Source organism: Diospyros lotus, chromosome 4 (assembly GCF_014633365.1).
Source record: "Diospyros lotus cultivar Yz01 chromosome 4, ASM1463336v1, whole genome shotgun sequence".
Classification (NCBI taxonomy): Eukaryota; Viridiplantae; Streptophyta; class Magnoliopsida; order Ericales; family Ebenaceae; genus Diospyros; species Diospyros lotus.
The window spans coordinates 9,491,208-9,507,503 of NC_068341.1; the positions used below are offsets into that span (position 1 = coordinate 9,491,208).

At 38.0% G+C, this 16,296-nt stretch overlaps 3 protein-coding genes across 4 annotated transcripts; 1 reads left to right on the forward strand and 2 right to left on the reverse strand.

Moving 5' to 3' along the window:
* Nucleotides 1-1,569: 1,569 nt before the first annotated feature.
* LOC127799491 (glycosyltransferase family 92 protein Os08g0121900-like) lies at nucleotides 1,570-3,340 on the reverse strand. Its single transcript, XM_052333561.1, has one exon. The coding sequence runs from the start codon at nucleotides 3,304-3,306 to the stop codon at nucleotides 1,570-1,572; it is 1,737 nt and encodes a 578-aa protein (XP_052189521.1). The 5' UTR covers nucleotides 3,307-3,340.
* LOC127799492 (peroxisome biogenesis factor 10) lies at nucleotides 3,150-10,164 on the forward strand. Its single transcript, XM_052333563.1, has 12 exons — nucleotides 3,150-3,389; nucleotides 3,640-4,191; nucleotides 4,278-4,309; nucleotides 5,919-6,008; nucleotides 6,344-6,438; nucleotides 6,549-6,756; nucleotides 7,067-7,136; nucleotides 7,234-7,312; nucleotides 7,925-8,058; nucleotides 8,854-8,945; nucleotides 9,758-9,849; nucleotides 9,961-10,164. Exons 2-12 carry the CDS (start codon nucleotides 4,008-4,010, stop codon nucleotides 10,061-10,063), a joined length of 1,179 nt encoding a protein of 392 aa, XP_052189523.1. The 5' UTR covers nucleotides 3,150-3,389; nucleotides 3,640-4,007; the 3' UTR covers nucleotides 10,064-10,164.
* Nucleotides 10,165-11,251: 1,087 nt separating this feature from the next.
* Nucleotides 11,252-15,409, reverse strand: LOC127799493 (uncharacterized). 2 transcript variants are annotated; one of them, XR_008022643.1, is made up of 4 exons: nucleotides 15,306-15,409; nucleotides 13,865-14,530; nucleotides 13,618-13,732; nucleotides 11,252-11,508 (listed from the first exon to the last, which is right to left on the reverse strand). XR_008022643.1 is itself a non-coding variant. In XM_052333564.1 (4 exons), the coding sequence occupies exons 2-4, from the start codon at nucleotides 14,502-14,504 to the stop codon at nucleotides 11,396-11,398; spliced, it is 837 nt and encodes a 278-aa protein (XP_052189524.1). In that variant the 5' UTR covers nucleotides 14,505-14,530; nucleotides 15,306-15,409; the 3' UTR covers nucleotides 11,252-11,395. The 2 variants fall into 2 exon arrangements, 1 of the variants encoding a protein (XP_052189524.1); XM_052333564.1 differs by having other exon boundaries at nucleotides 13,618-13,701.
* Between the last annotated feature and the right edge of the window lie 887 nt (nucleotides 15,410-16,296).

A 16,296-nucleotide genomic window follows, 5' to 3' on the forward strand; every position in this document is an offset into this window, starting at 1 on the left:
GTTGGTGGGACGGCGACTTTGCTTTTTAAGTTGTTCGGAAGATTATGTTTGAACTTAACTTTGCTCGAGTTGAACCGAAAGCCGCTTGCTTGGGCTGGAATTAGTTGAACTGGCCTAGTTTGATTGGAGCTGGTGTTATTTTTGTTGGTTTTGAGTGTTATTTTTTTTTCATCTTAAATTTATGTTAATGATATTATTGTTATATGGACTTCTTTTGGGATTATTTTTTAATATACTTTAAAATCTATTTAGTATTTTGAGATGAGTTTTACTCTCTTGTTTTTTAGTTTTAAATTTTAATTATTTTATATTTAATTATGAAGTTGATTCGAACTACGAAATATTACCTCTGATTATTAAAAATAAGTACAATCTGAATTAAAATTAATTTTATTATTTATTTATTTAATAAAAACAAGACAAAAGGTCTCATTTAACTAGCCTAACAGATAACCATCCTTCCTCGGATGTTACCAATACCAGTTGTGTAGTATACTACATATTATTATTAAAATCACATCATCCAAGGGGAATGGAAGGAAGCAAACTGGTTTTGAAAAGACTAAGCCATAAGGTGATAACTGGTGAGATGATTAAAAACTTGAAGACGAGTACAATTTTTTATTCATTGGGGGGAGGGGCAGAGGAGGACATTTATACCCAGAGGAAAAATAAGGTACAAATGTGGAGTTGAAATCCTAAAAAGCATTAGAAAAATGTACCCTCATTCTTTGCTTTTTAATTATTATTATTGTGACAACTAGAGGAATACTAACAAAACATGAACATCACTACAGAATTTTCTAACCCTTGCTTTATACGGCAAACTTCAATCCCATCATTTTCATTATGATGATTAATTGCTTATCTACCCTTGTTTGAAGTTTGAACATCATTATTATTATTATTCCCATGTATGTTTTCTATTGGCAACTCATTCAAGATGTGACGTCTGGAATCAGTGATCATTAGAACTTGCCAAATACATAAATGTGGAAATTCCTTGCTTGTTTGTTTGGCGTTTGGCGTTTGGAATCCATAACTAATTAAGCTCATCATGATCATAATCATAATAATAATTAGTGATTAATGATAAAAGTAAAGTAAATTAAGCAATTAGATCAATACACAACTCCCAACTCTCCCCATGGTTGTTGACAAAGGGTAAAAATGGGTTTTAACATGATATATTATTGAGTATCTCTTCCGACACCTAATTAATTAGTGCATTTAAACCATGTAATTTTTACTAAGAAATCAACAAAAGATCGATCGATGTTGGAGGTGTGGTTCCCTGATCAACTTCAAATCTCCAAAAATCTTAATTACTCAGTCCGTCGGTCTCTGGAAGCTGCTGTTTCTAAACAGCAGGCAGGTAAGCAGCAGCAAGACAGTAAGTACATCATCCTGAACTAAAAAAATATAATAATAACTAAGAATTCAAATTACACAGATCAATATTGATCACCTGATCCAGAGGAATTAATTAATGCATACTAAACTATCTGAAAATATTGTGTATTCATTAGTACGAGGCATTGGCAAGAGTTCTGGTGGCTGCTGGTCGGTTCATATCAATCTTTGCCAAGCCATGTGGTACCCGGACGACGATGACGACGATGGTGATTCAACGGCAAACCATCTCGCCGTCAAATCCTTCAAGTTGTTATCATACACCTGGCAGAACTTCCCCGGCCAGCCTTCCGGCTGAACCGGCTCATTCCCCAATCCCGGCGTCCTGTCCTTGGACGAGCGGTTCCTTTCCTCCATCCAATCCCTCACGTAAGTAGACACCCGCCGCCTGAACTTCGTCTCAAACTCCGGCCAGGCCTGGAACTTGTAGTGATTCACCACCGCCACATTCGTTCTCAACTTCTTCGCCCTATAACCTTCCTTCAACTTGAAATGGTGCACCACGTTAAGCAACGACTCATCGATCGCATCCAGCCGCACAATCGACTTGTGCCGGTTGTCGCCCCTCCTCCGGCAATTGTAGCCCTGAGTCACTCCCATCGCCGGGTGAGATCTCTGGTTCGACGGCCCAAACTCACGGCAACTAATCATCACTTGCCCAACCATCTTCCTATTTGGCAACAGAGATTTCAGCATTTGGCGCGAGGCGTTCGAATCGAGCCATGACGGAGAATAAACAAACTCATCCACGTCAGTGAACATCATCCACGAACAGGAGTCGTTGAAGTTAATGGCACAGTGAGAGAACCCAGCTTCTTGCGCCTTCGGCCATACCCAAATTAGCTTGACTAGATTATAGCCTTGTTTCACGAGCTTGCCGACAACTTCTTCCAAATCATCGTCACTCCCATTGTCGTATATCACGAATTTCTCGATCCCAATCGCCGAGTGGTACATCACCCACTCTTTCAGGAACTTGGCGGCGTTGTACACCATGGTGCAAGCGCACAGACACTGTTTTTGCTGCGCCACCGCTATCCTGAGAGGCGGAGTGTAGTACGCCACGGAGGGCACCGCCAACCTCCGTTCGGGGATCTCGATCGTGACTTTCATTGGCCCTGCTTCGTCTTCGTAAGGAGAAACGTTAAAGGCCGTTAGCTCCGGGCGTTGACACCGGAAAACCTCTTGCGCGGACGACGTAACGGCCGTCCTGACGCCGTTATCGACGTCCTCCCCGAACACGCACTTGAACTTGTTCGGCGCTCTGTTGATGCCTTGGCGGTGGTTGAGGCCCTTCACAAACAATACGACGTCGCTTGCCGTGAACGAGTTGTAAACGAGGAAGTTCCATCGGAGCAACTCCAACTCCGACTCCTTATCTCGTCTGTCCGGCGGACTCTCCGGCCTTGGAGTGAGAATAGGCTGGAGGAAGGGGATTCGCCGGCGGAGCCTCTCAGGAAAATCACATGTAAATGTTTTCCGATCCGGAGAGGAAAGAGTTCCGGCGGTTCTCGCAGGTGAGGTATCATTGCTGGGGAATAGGCACGTGTAGTTTTGTCCAGCAACCGAGCCCGGCGGCGAAACAATGACGAGGATTTCCCAAGCCGGAAGCAGCACGGAATCCAGGAAGACGGAGTCAGCGACGGTGGTAATGTTGCGGCTGCTCCAGCGAGCGGTTTCTTCCTCTTCCCGTTCCTGATCCTGATCTTGATAATTGACTGATAAATTGGCGGTGTTGGCTTCGGGATGGAGAATGACAGGCGGCGACCGGAGGACCCGGCCGGAGATGATTGGGTGGCGGTGGAACCAGTAGAAACGTTGATTAGCGAAGAACCCAAGGAAGAGGAATAACGCCACGACGCCGACAATGATTGAGCGAACTTTCCGGGCCATCGGTCGTTGGAAGGGAAAATGGAAAGGATAAACGAAGAAGACTTTAGACCGCCAACCGCCATTCTTTTTATAATAATAAATTGGTAAGTTTTTTTTTTTTTTTAGTTTTCCAAAATACAGCGATTTCTCTTTTTAGTTTCTACAAAAAAAAATGATAAAATAATCCAAAAAGGTTAATGAAAATAAGAAACAGATTATTTCTCCAAAAAGAATTTTAATGCATTTATGCTGACACCCACAAAATTAATAATTAAATTATCACCGTTTTTTAAAAATTAATAATTAAACTATTTCAAATTTCAAAAAAGTTAAAATTTAATTAAAAAATTGCAGGCTAAATTCACTTTAAAGAAGAGAAGGGAGCCCAAGACTGGAGTGCAGATTGAGATTGGGTTTCTGGAAAGGAAACCGGAGATCCGGAATCCGAGATCCGAGATCCGCGATCCGCCCAACGAAAATCCACGAATTTGTAATCTTCGGAGTTGGGGCAGAGCTCCAGCTCGAGATCGACTGTACCGTCTTGTCTCTCCACGTATAGGTTATCTTTCTGGTGCCAGAAACAGCAGGGATTTTGTGAGCTTGGACCGCTGCCCCTGGACAGTGAATTATTGAAGCCTAGGGATAGTAGGCTGATGGTGTTCTAGGGTTCCAAGTCGGAGAAGAGAAGCTGGGTTTTGTTTGCTGCTTAATTGCGAAGAGAGATGGGGGTGGTGGGTCGGAAAGAGCAATCGTCTGGTTCGGGAGACGCCAGTAGCAGTGGCGGCGGCGTGAGGGGTTTTCCGGCGGCGGGACAACCAGAGATAATGAGGGCGGCGGAGAAGGATGATCACTACTCCTCCTTCCTCTTGTACGATGCCTGTCGCGACGCCTTTCGGCACCTCTTTGGTCTCTCCCTTGCCCTTCTTTCAGTATTCCCCCAAATTCACATATTTGTTTGTTCTGATGATAATCTGAAAAGCATCTTGTTTCAGGTACAAGAGTTGCTGTGGCGTATCAAAATGAGGCAAGTTCCTTCCCCTTCCCTCTTCTTCTTCCTTTATTTAATCCGCATAGTGGTGAAGGGCTTTACGACAATGTTAAAAATTGCAGCTTTTGTACTAGTTAGATGCTTTATGTTATGTCAGAACCAGCCATCTTTAGTTGCAAATTTGATTACACGCTTCAATTAAGCTTTATTTCTTTGTTGGTTTTATTAGCAATTGCTTACTGCTCTACTCATGGAAATATGATTCAGATTGCGGTGTTTTCTATAATTGAGATATCAGTTAATGAGATCGGGAGATATATATTGATGGATGTGCTTGTATGTTACAGCTGTATTTGGTTCATGGACTACTAAATCTGCTTTATACTCCCCAGTATTCACATTCATCTCAAACTCCGTACTGAAGTAGAACTATATGCGAGGGTCCTTTTGGGTACCCTTTTTTGATCCTTTCATTTGTCATTTGGAATTCCAAATCCTTCTTTTGTATATATTATATTTGAAAGCATTTGAATTTGGGTCCAAAAAACATAGAAGAGTTTAATTAAATCCCTGCGAGAGGGCTGGTAATAGAAATGATAGAATTTGAAATCCAAGTATTTCAACTTACAAGTTTCAAATGACATCTGTTAGAGTTCATTTGTACTAGAAGTTAGGGTCTGACCGAATTGGTTGTAACTGCCAGTTTTGGGTAGTCGGTCAGGAAGCTCTCCCGCCCTCTATGGCTTATAAATAGGGGCTGAGAGTTAGGTTTTTTGAGTGTGCTTTCTATTGTGGGTTTCAAGCTGTCTTGGGGCGAGATTGTGCAGTGAGGAAGAGTGAATATCTTTCTGGTATACAACTCTATATAGCTTTCAGGTTTATGGGTTAGGTGAGAGTTGGGTTTGAGTGCACTTGTAATCTTGTATTGATATTCAAGATAGTGGAGAAAGCAGGGGCGAAAGCCAAGCTGGATGTAGGTCTTTCATTGAGACTGAACCAGGGTAAATTCTTGTGTGTTGTGTGCAGTTCTTAATTGGTTTCTTGGTTGTATTCTGATTTCTATTCATTGCAAATTAGAGAGAGCTCGCTGTGTGAGTTTTGAGTGATTGAGTGATCATACATAAGGGTGAGATCTAGGTTAACAACATCGTTTGAAATCCCTCCATCAAGATGCAGCTTAAGAGAATTTGGTTTTTGATGTTATTGGTGTCTTCATTGCTCCTACAAAAACTAGATGACTGGTCCACTGGACAAAGGAGACGATGCAAGCATCAATTCTTGGTAACAATACTTGAGCTTGTTACTGATAAGCTCCTTTCTGAATTTAACAGAGACTACTTTAGAGATGTGTTAAGACATAGTCCTGTCCTGTTTTTCTTTCTATTTGTGACAAGTATTTTCGCAATTTAATTTTTTAGCTTATATTTATTAATTTGTGGATGAGTTGGAAATTTGCAAGAAAGCCTCATTGCTAATAGAAATATATTACAGATTTTGAAATAATCCTTTGATGGTATCATTTTGCTGATTTACTTTCTTTACTTCTCTTCTGCCCACCTTTTACTATAAAGCTCATCTGGCTAGAAATTTTAGTCATGGATTTGATTCTCAATATGTTACTTCTGTGTCTTTTTGTTATTCACAGACCAAACTTTTGGGACAAATGCTTTATTATGTATTAACAACAGGTTCAGGACAGCAAACACTTGGAGAGGAATATTGTGACATCACTCAGGTATACTCCCTTTCTTTCTTTACTGTTCATGATGCCTTAGGTCATCAAACAAACTAGGCATAGTTGCTTCAGCTTTTAGTTAATCTTTTGGGTTCTTAATACGTGGAGATATATCTGCATATCCATGTAATTGAACATGTTTGTTTTCCATTTCACTTGTGTTTTCCAACACAACAAAATGTTTACCCTGTGATGTTTATAAACTTCCAGTATCTTCAAAAACGTCCTATTTGTATTGGTGGCTCATCAGAAGTAACAGAAAAGTTTCTTATGACATTGAGGTAACCATGAAAATTTTACCACTTAATTTGTTTTTCTGCTATTTGATTTTACAGGTTGCTGGACCATATAACCTGCCTCCAACAGCTGCAAGGCGTACTCTATTCATTGTCTACCAGACAGCAGTTCCTTATATTGCAGAAAGAATTAGGTTTGAATATGCTTCTTCTGTAATTTTTAGAATACTTCAGTTCATTAGTGCGCCTATATAATTGTCCAACATTCTGCTTCAATATATTGCTTTTTTCCTCCCATTTACAGTTCTAGAGTTGCCTCCCGTGGCATTGCACTTGCTAACTCACTATCCGACGATCAGTTTGAAAACAATGCTCCAGGGAGCAATCAGGCTAGATCATCTGCAGTTTCTGAAAACCTATCCTCTCCTTCAACTGCAGCCATTTCAGTTTTATCGAAATTGAAGCAAAAACTTAAAGGGTTATGGTTATACATAGTTCGGACATGGCCTTCGGTAAACTTATATAGTTGCATAGATTGCTCACTGTAGTATTGGAAACTGAATTGAGTTTTGATTCATTTGGGTTATGTGGAATCATTTGATTCTTTTCTACATATTACTCAGTACACTACCTTTTTATTAAGCTAACACTTCAATGACCTCTTTGCAGAATAATCTCAGTACCTTTTTTTTTGCTTAGCATAATCTCATAATTTTCTCTCTATTCATGTTCCTTTTGGTTCTTTTTCTTTGAACTTGATAAAAGTCTTTATATTCTATGTTATATTCTTTCTTAACAATTTCTATGGTTTGGAAATTTCAGATGCATCCGTTAGCCCGAGAATTTTTGCAAGTGTTTATTCGCACCAACCTCATGTTCTTCTACTTTGAAGGTGATACTTATTTTTTGTGGACACATGTTCATAGTAGAAATTCAAATTGAGCATGGAGAAAAATACTGCCTGTCTTTTAAATTCTCTTGTTCTGCAGGCCTATATTATCATATATCAAAACGTTTGGCAGGCATTCGTTATGTGTTCATTGGAAAACAAATAAACCAAAGACCTCGGTAGGTTTTCTTCATGGAATGATTGATGAGTGTTGACTTTTCTCATAGAATGTTTAGTAAATACCTACTTTTCTGTTCAATTTGTGTGTTTTTAAAATGCCTCCATCTTCTCCAAATTATCCATGGACACATGATGCCTTGACTTGCGTCAAATGATCCACAAATTACATTTCTGGGTAACTACATTTACTCTCCATTGGTTACCCATTACTGTTGACAATCAGGGCCACAATGAGAATTGCAGACTCCAGAAATACAGTACATGTCAGCTCCTAGTTGTAATGAGAATTGCAGACTCCAAAAAAGTGATCCTTGTGGCATCTGATCTCCTAGTTACTAGACGAACAGCGTAATCTCCCCTGCCCGCCCCCAACACACACACACACACACCAAACCTCCCAACCAAACCCAAAACTCCTATTTGTTGCCCGAGAATTTTGCTTATATCAAATACTACCCGAATATTACTTTGTGTTCAAGCCTGATAATCTTAATGGAACAAATTTTGTTTTGTTAAATTGTCAATGGCATATTTTTTCCATAATAGTTCAACAAGAATTTTTACTCAGATTTATCAGAAGAGTTGTTCTAACTCGATTTCATGTGATGCAGATACCAAATATTGGGCGTATTCCTTTTAATTCAGCTATGCATCATTGCTGCTGAAGGACTACGGCGCAGCAATTTATCTTCCATTGCAAGTTCAGTTCGCCAAACATCGCTGGCGACACACCATAGTTCATCAGGTTTTAATTTATAAATTATATAATTAATTTTTTCTATGCTGTCTTTATATGACACTATTTCCTTAAAATTTGTACAAATATAATGGCCAGAAATTTTCTCTGTTACAGTGCTCAAAACCTACTTGCAGGTTTTGTACATCAGAGGCAAGATAAACTCGGCACCTAATTTTGATCATTTACCATCAACAATGAATTTGCTTCATTGCCATAGTTTATTAGTCCTGTATCTTTCTGAGGTTCTTGTTACAAACAGAACAAATCCTGTAATGGGATTATGATGTTAGCCCTCTTGTTTTCATAGTGGATTCTAAGCAGTTTCACTTATACTTTGGACTCTTCCCCATGAAGAAAGGGGGAAAGAGTAACATCATCATCATTAACTACACCTTATCCTAGTTAGGGTCAGTGGCATAGCATTCATATTGTTAATTGGCTTTTTAGGTCACATTGACAATAGAAATCCATACAAAAGAACAATGAGGCAAAATTTTACTCTGGATCCCCTTTCTGATACAACTCTTTAGTGAATGGAAAGAGTAAACACCCCCTCCCCCTCAAAAAAAAAAAAAAAAAACACTGCACAGCCCCTTTCTCTCCCCTTTAATAGCCTACTTTCAATCCCCATGCACAAACTCTTATCCTTTTTTTTTTTTTGTGGGGTGGGTGGATCATCTATGTTGAATTATAGCTGTCAGACTGATATTTTCTTTTTATTTTCTTCCTTGCATATTGATTGATTTATCATCTCCAATTCACTATCGTTACAAGTTGTCTCTTTCTCATTCCTTATGTTAGGTCGAGGTATACCCGTTTTAAATGAAGAAGGTAACTTCATAACTTTGGACTCTGAGAAGGGAAGTTTTGTTTCTGATACATCAACCTCAGAGGTAACTTTTCAATTTTGCCATCATATAGCACTGTGTGTGTGTGGTTTTTTTTTGTTTTTTTGGGGGGGGGGGGGGGGGGGGGGGGAAGAAGGATGGATTTGGGGTAATAACACCAAGGGTAAACAGGAAAATAGAAACTTGGGAAATAATTTATTACTTTCTGAAGATTCTTATGATTGCCATAATCAGAACTGTCAACAGTGGTAATGATCAGATAGGTTAACTGTAGTGAACATGTTAACAATAGTGTTGGTGTAACTATTAAGTAATGTATGGCCGCAAGACCATGTGAACCCTATATGGGAGCATGGGATTTGATTTGTTGCCCGCGTCAAATCCGATGGGAGCATTGTTTTCTTTATTTAGATTTGGAAAATAACTGACATACCAACTACCAAGCCTTTATTCCATTAAGTGGGCTTGACTACATGAATTTTAACTTTCCAATCATTTCTATCCATGGCCTTATCTTTTCTATAAGGCCCATATACTTGATATCAAACCTTAAGTACAAAATTTCTATTAAATTTATGCTTGCGTCAACACTAATTAAGACGTATTCTACACACAGTAAACCCGACGTAAAAAAATATGATGTCTTCCGAGATTTACTTACCACCCATGTTTGGTTGTATTCCCCAAGGGCTTGTTTCTATGGTTATGTGTAAAAGCTGAATCACATGGTAGTCTATTCACATGCTTGTTATGGCATGGATATTCATATCCTCAGATATATGAATCTCATATCATGTGGAGCAATTTGAAGTGGTTTCATGATACTAACTCCATTATGGAATACTTTGTTTATCTAGTCACAAGCAACAAGTGGAGTTGGCAAATGCACACTTTGCCTTGGTAATCGCCAATACCCAACAGCCACACCATGTGGTCATGTATTCTGCTGGTATTGCCCCCACTGACCCACAAATTTTTTTTTTTTTTTTTTTAATTGGTCTCAACTCATTTATTTTCATATGTCTGACTCTCACTCTCCTCCTCCGCGTTGTTTTTGTAGGAATTGCGTAATGGAATGGTGCAACGAAAAGCCCGAATGCCCACTTTGTCGTTCTCCTGTAACACATTCGAGTTTGGTCTGTTTATATCATTCAGATTTCTAGTACCTGATTATGTTGCAGTGCTAAACAGGAGAACAACATTTAAGGAATTGCCATCAGCATAATAACAAGGAGATTATATAGGTGAGGGTCGTCTTGATCAATTTATTTATTTATTTTCTTTTCCGGATGGGCAAGTGATATGTGTTGTGCTGCAGTCTCTATACATGGCATTTTTTTTTTTTTTTTTAATCATAGACTTAACATGCATGGAGACTCTGACGTCTTTGTCTAATACTTGTAAGCCAGTTTTTTTAGTTCTTCTGGGAGAAAAAAAAAAAAGAAAAAAAAAAAAGGGATAAGTTCTGTGAACCCAACAACCCTTAGCTGCACTGTGTCCCCTTTTCCACTTATATCATCTGTTCCTCAAGACGACTGCAAAATGAAATGTGCCTGCCGTTTGATATTGTATTTGTAGAAGCCACCACCGGGGTTTTGTTGAAAACTGCTTAAGGCCATTTGATTTGTGAGTCAGTTTTCTTCTGTTTGTATTTTTGGATTTAAGTTTTCAAATTTGTGCTTGAAAAAATAAAAATTGAGTCTATCGTTTGATTTTTGATGTCATTTTCAAAAATTTGAATGAAAACACAAGATGCCGTTGTTGGGTAAATTTATTTGTGTTAAATGTGCTAAATATTTTTCATGTATGTAGCATGTGTAATATAATTATTTTACATATATATTCATTATTCGTGAAAATGCATATGTTGAAGAAAGTCGAGTTAGAAAATGGGAACTGAAACAAACACAATGCGAAAACATTATCCATTTTTTAGAAAATAAATTCTGTTTTTAAAAAGCAACACCACCTAGTTAAAGTCAAACGGTGCTTTTTCTTTCTTTTTATTTTTGTTTTTAAATCAAAATTTAGAACGAACACGAAAAATTAAAAAACAGCACAAAATGAAAGACTAAAAATTCTTAGTCATGGTGAATTCTCTGTTAGCACCTGCAATTATTCATTGTTCGAGACGCATAAGATCTGTATATCATTTATCAGAAGGGTTACATCATACAATTACAGACCACAATCCTACTATCAAAGAGAAATGCCCCAAAATAAATGACATAACATCAGCTATCCTATCTTCACCAAAATCACAAAAAGCATGATTGTAGTTCCATGTTAAGGAGCAACCTGTATGTGCTGACAAGATTATGTGCCCCTCGGCATGAAACACCCCCCCCCCCCCCCCCCCCCCAGAAGCAGCCTGTAAGCAGAAAAAATGAGGAGGAAATTCATGTCCAATTGTCCCCAAGAAGAAGTTGGGGCAGGACCCAAAACGTGTTTGCTCGTCAATCACCAAACTGTTAACAGATTGCCATTCTCACGTTTCATTTATTAGATAGGGGTTGTTGAGCTTGAGCAGTCAGCAATGGGCTCGGGCTGTTCCCTGGGTCCGGCTTCACCAAGACGTTTAGAGCTTTCATCCGTTGCAGCTGTTTTCCTGCAATAGAGGGAGAAAAACATGAGAGGTGAGATTTTCACCATGATCCCATTAGTCTGGTTCGCCCAAAGTAATCAAAGCCGGAAATTGTTAAAATTCATGGAAAGGGAAACCAAAAATAGAACTGAAGTTGGTATTGAACACCTATCCTTCCAGTGAAAAACCCAGAAACAAATAATGGAGAACTACGAACAGTAGTTTTGAACAGATTATTAAGAAGAGATCCAAGCTTAGCTGACTTGAAAATCTAGAACCAACAAGGTGACCAAAGAAAAAATAACTGCATCTCAAGGAAAACGATAAGCAGTTCAAACTTTTGGGCAAGATAAACCACACAACGTATCTGAGGAAGTTCGGAAAATTTGTATACTAAATCACCCTTTATTTATCAAAATGGCGATAAAGAAAACCAAAATTCCATTTAACTTGAAATGTAACTTTTGGTAACCAATGAAGCACATCGTTGGGCTCGAAACCTTTCATTCTAGTCGTGATATTCAGTGTCAGCTTGTCAAGCAATTTATATACAGATATATCTGTATCTATATGTATATATCTGATCCCCCTATATGTTACTTTAGTCTCTTCTACTCGGGACAAACAAGAGAAGTCAGTTGTCTGAAGATAAAACCCTTGAATAATGCTATTGATGCTTTTAGCTATTCACACACTGAAAGGTGGACGACAAGACATGTAGGGGGAGAAATATTCATAAGATCATCATCTCCATCCTGCAGAAGTTAAATGACTTCCAACATACCAACCAAGGAAAGACAACATGATGGATAAAGTTGATTCCACACACATTATGTTGATAGCTTAAAGGTCAACTATGTTGCTTGAACATATGAAAGTTGTGTGCAATTATCCAAAATTTCATTTTCTATACAAAAAGAGCATGAAAAGTTTAGAGTAACGTAAAGAAAAGGATGAAAAAGATAGGAAGTAATCCATTTCTATTAGCATAAGTCTTTTTTCCTAGAGGGAAAACAAGCATCGCTTGATAAAGAAATTGACTAAACAAACACCGCGTTGGTCATAAACAGCCAAAACTTTACCAATTACCCTTGCAGCCGCGAAAGAGAGTACATTTTATTTTGGCTGTGGACCACCAAGCGTATTGTGCATGCAAGTCCATGCAATTTGAATGAGATTATCATGGTGCTCCATTTGATCTCCCAGAAGTAGAAGCTAAAATTGTAGAGCATGTAGAAATATATGCAGGATACAGTCCATCTTAACAGTTAACTCCTAGTGGAAGCCAATGCCCTAGGTCGTAGAGACTCGTTCTTCTTGAAAAAAGGAACAAGTTCTATCAACTTAAAAGCATTGTGTTTCAGGTTAACCATGGATCAGATATGACCACGGATGGAGATAGCTGGAAATCTAGAATTTATGTAGCCAACACACCTGGTGGAATTGGCTTGTGATAGTTGTAGGCTAACAGGGATCAAAATTGGGAAAGGCAATACCCGTAAAATTTTTTAATTTATATTGAGGCAACACCAGGTGGACTCAAGAACTTCACTGAGAAGGGGCAGTATAGAATTATTTAGGGAGGGCAAAGGGTTTGTTTTAAAGGGGGGAAGGGGTGACAGTACATAATCCCTGTCAATAAATTAACTAAAATTTTGAGGGAACCTGGATGGAAGTTTTGCAACTTAGGGCCATGACCCTTGTTGGTCCCGTACGTCTACCAGTGCAAGAAGTATGAACACTTTATAATACTGTAGATGTAAATGGTACTTGTAAGCATCAACCAATTTATTACTTGCAAATTCTTTATTTTGTTTTTGACTGGGAAGGAGAGGGCCATTAAATAAACTTCTGGTGCTAGGAAAAAGGATAATATCTGCCAATCATGCATATGGTGAATCTACTGTTTTTTTTTTTTTACATATTTTGGGGTGTTTCTTTATTTGGAATACTAAACTTAGTAAAACTTATTTCCATTGTAAAAGATGTTTTCTTTTCCCTCAAATTTACAGTTTTCCTATGCAAAACATTATGAACCTGGAGTGAGGTTAATCCTGTCACAAGAATAAGTTTATTCATAAATTAATTCGAGAAAAGAAGGCAACGAAGGTAAGAACAGCAACCACTTGTTACCTTCTTCAATTGTTAGCTGCATTGCTCTTTTCTCCAACTCAACTGCATGTCTGCTCAGTTCAGCAGGTGGCAAACTTTGAAGCACTGGCGATGTTACAGAGAATAAAAGATAAGACTGAAATTTCAAATAGGCGAGATAAAACAAATAGTATTATTAACTGGTATAGACAAAAAATGGGAAGACAAATACGTCAAAACAATTGAGGCCAAAGACAATATATAATTGAATCTGGATGCAAGGACTTACTCTGGATATAATCCCGACTAGATTCATTGCATTGCTTCAAGAACGTCTGCAAATGAAGAAACCTTTCCTGTCTGTGTTGATCATCAGTTACTGTAGGATCAAATGGATGACAGACCTCTGAGCTGAATTTAATGCCATTGAATTCAGCAGCAGAAAAGCCATTTCCAGGCTTCCCAAGAGAAATGGGAACTGAAGGTCCGCCATGGGGAAAGGTCATCATGGAACTCATAAGATTTGGCCTAAATACAGAAGTGAAATACAGATTGTTGTCTCTTATCTGAGTTTGTTTTGATGGAAATTCAGCACTTGTGTCCATAATGTTCTGAATTCTTCCTTTGCCTGATTCTGATTTAAACTTTATCTGGCGAGCCATAAGATGCCCATTTTTACCATTTTTGCTCATGGAAGTGTCAAAATGAGGGCTTAATGGGCACTCAGTTGTGAGTTTCTTGGTTCCAATAACTTTGGTTGCATCGGCAATGGGTCTTCCCTCCAGGACACGGGAACCTTCTGAAATTCTATTATCATTCTGGACATCTCTTAGCGGCATCTTTTTTATTAGAGGCGAGTGGCTACGGTTAGAAGCCACGAAAGTCCCACTGCTGCCCAACTCATTTTTGTTTATTTCAGAACTGATCATTATGGAATCAAAATTCCCAATTCAACCTGGAGGAAATTGAGGAGGAGTTCAAAAAGAGGCAAAACCACAACATGATGAAAGATAAACCAACAAGCCCCTAGCGCCCCCCCCCCCAAAAAAATAAAATAAAAATAAAATAAAATAAAATAAAATAAAATAAATAAACCAATGGGCAAGGAGTGAAAGACAATTCGCAATCCCTACCGATAAACCAAAGACTACATAAACATGTGATTTGCAAACACAGTATGGAAGCAAAAATCAAGACATTACTGTTACGGCCGATGCTCAATTGTAGTGTAGCGCAACCTAATTTTGTTAGGTAGCTTTTTGTCAATTTCTAGATACCCAGCACAACTCGATTTCCGATTACTACTACTGCGCCAGCCGTTTTATTGCTTTTAGCGGATAAAAGCTGAACAAATGCTCAATATCCAACAAGTAAGTCTTGAGCAATCTAAAACGTCACTCGCAAACAACTAAAATCCCGCCGTGTTTCAAAAATTTATTCAGGCTAAATTTTCAATCAGCCAATACGTTCATCACGTGGCTGTATCTGACATCTATCTAATTCGTCTCAAATATATGCAGCAACACAAAGAAAAGTAGGCCTTCGATTTAAACTTTCAGATAAATTGCCCTAAAGTCTCGGTTACATGACCCAAAGCGATAAATTCGAGAAAGATCTAGAATCAATCGCAAAGTTAGTCTCTGACTTAGAAGGGCGGGATCTAAGAGGAATATTCCAGAAGTAGCTGATTGGATATTGTCGTACAAGTAAGAGCAGCCGAAGAGACTTACCTTGCTCTGTAACAACAATGGAGTTCGCAATTGATCGAGAGAGAGAGAGAGAAACAGAGATAGAGAGACGGATGCGTTTTTCAAAAGAAGCGGCTTTGGCTCCAAAGACTCAAGAACTATGAGTCTGTCTTCGGCATTTTATCATTACGGCCCAACGTGCAAACGGCCCGTAACCGAGTTGGGCCTCCCTTATGGTTATGAGAAGGTGTCCTATTACATCATCTTTCTGACATGCCCGTCCCAGTTTATTATTATGCTTAGGAATTTAAAAAATGCTATTCCTACTCTAAAGATTATATAAAATAGTTAAAATATTATTTATCTAAAGTGATAAAGTGAGGCGGTGAAGCGACGTAAAATGGTGACACGCATGATTAAAATATCTCTCACCTAAAGTGATAAGGTGGCAAGAGACGGTGAGGAACAATGAAGTGAGGCAGTGAGATGTGATGAACATTTTTATCATTTACGATATATTGTGTAGCCTATGAAGTACTTATAACATGATTTTAGGAATTTATATTAAAAAGAATAAAGAGATTAATTTAAATACATGATAATGTATAATTAACACATTTTAGAATTGTGGATATATGACAATTAGTTTTTCATAAATTTAAAATTAAAATAAACTTTAGTTTAATTTAACTAATTGTTATTTGTTCACTATTTAAATACATGATAATCTATAATTAAATTGTAATACTATATTATTAACATGATATTAATTGGATTTATAAGGAAAATAATTTAAATTACTAGTTATAAAATAATAAAATTGTGATTTAAAAAATAAAAAGATATAACAAATTTGTAATAATTAAATTATTGTTGCTCAAATACAATAATAAATTTATTCATGAAGAATGTCATCTTTGTTTAGAATTTATAAGAAAGAGAATGATTAGAGAGGGTATGGCACTTCACTTTCCTATAGTTAAGTCAAACTTTTGAATTTGTTGAAAACTTTGACGTAGTATTAAAATCAGTA

Bases quoted from the DNA above. Each gene is read 5' to 3' on its own strand.
- LOC127799491 (XM_052333561.1), bottom strand. From the start codon at position 3,306: ATGGCCCGGAAAGTTCGCTCAATCATTGTCGGCGTCGTGGCGTTATTC.
- LOC127799492 (XM_052333563.1), top strand. From the start codon at position 4,008: ATGGGGGTGGTGGGTCGGAAAGAGCAATCGTCTGGTTCGGGAGACGCC. The intron at 4,310-5,918 runs GCAAGTTCCTTC...TGTTATTCACAG, and splicing joins CTGTGGCGTATCAAAATGAG to ACCAAACTTTTGGGACAAAT. The intron at 9,850-9,960 runs GTATTGCCCCCA...TTGTTTTTGTAG, and splicing joins TGTGGTCATGTATTCTGCTG to GAATTGCGTAATGGAATGGT.
- LOC127799493 (XM_052333564.1), bottom strand. From the start codon at position 14,504: ATGATCAGTTCTGAAATAAACAAAAATGAGTTGGGCAGCAGTGGGACT. The intron at 13,702-13,864 runs GTAAGTCCTTGC...TAACATCGCCAG, and splicing joins TAGTCGGGATTATATCCAGA to TGCTTCAAAGTTTGCCACCT. The intron at 11,509-13,617 runs GTAACAAGTGGT...CCTCTATTGCAG, and splicing joins GCAGCTAACAATTGAAGAAG to GAAAACAGCTGCAACGGATG.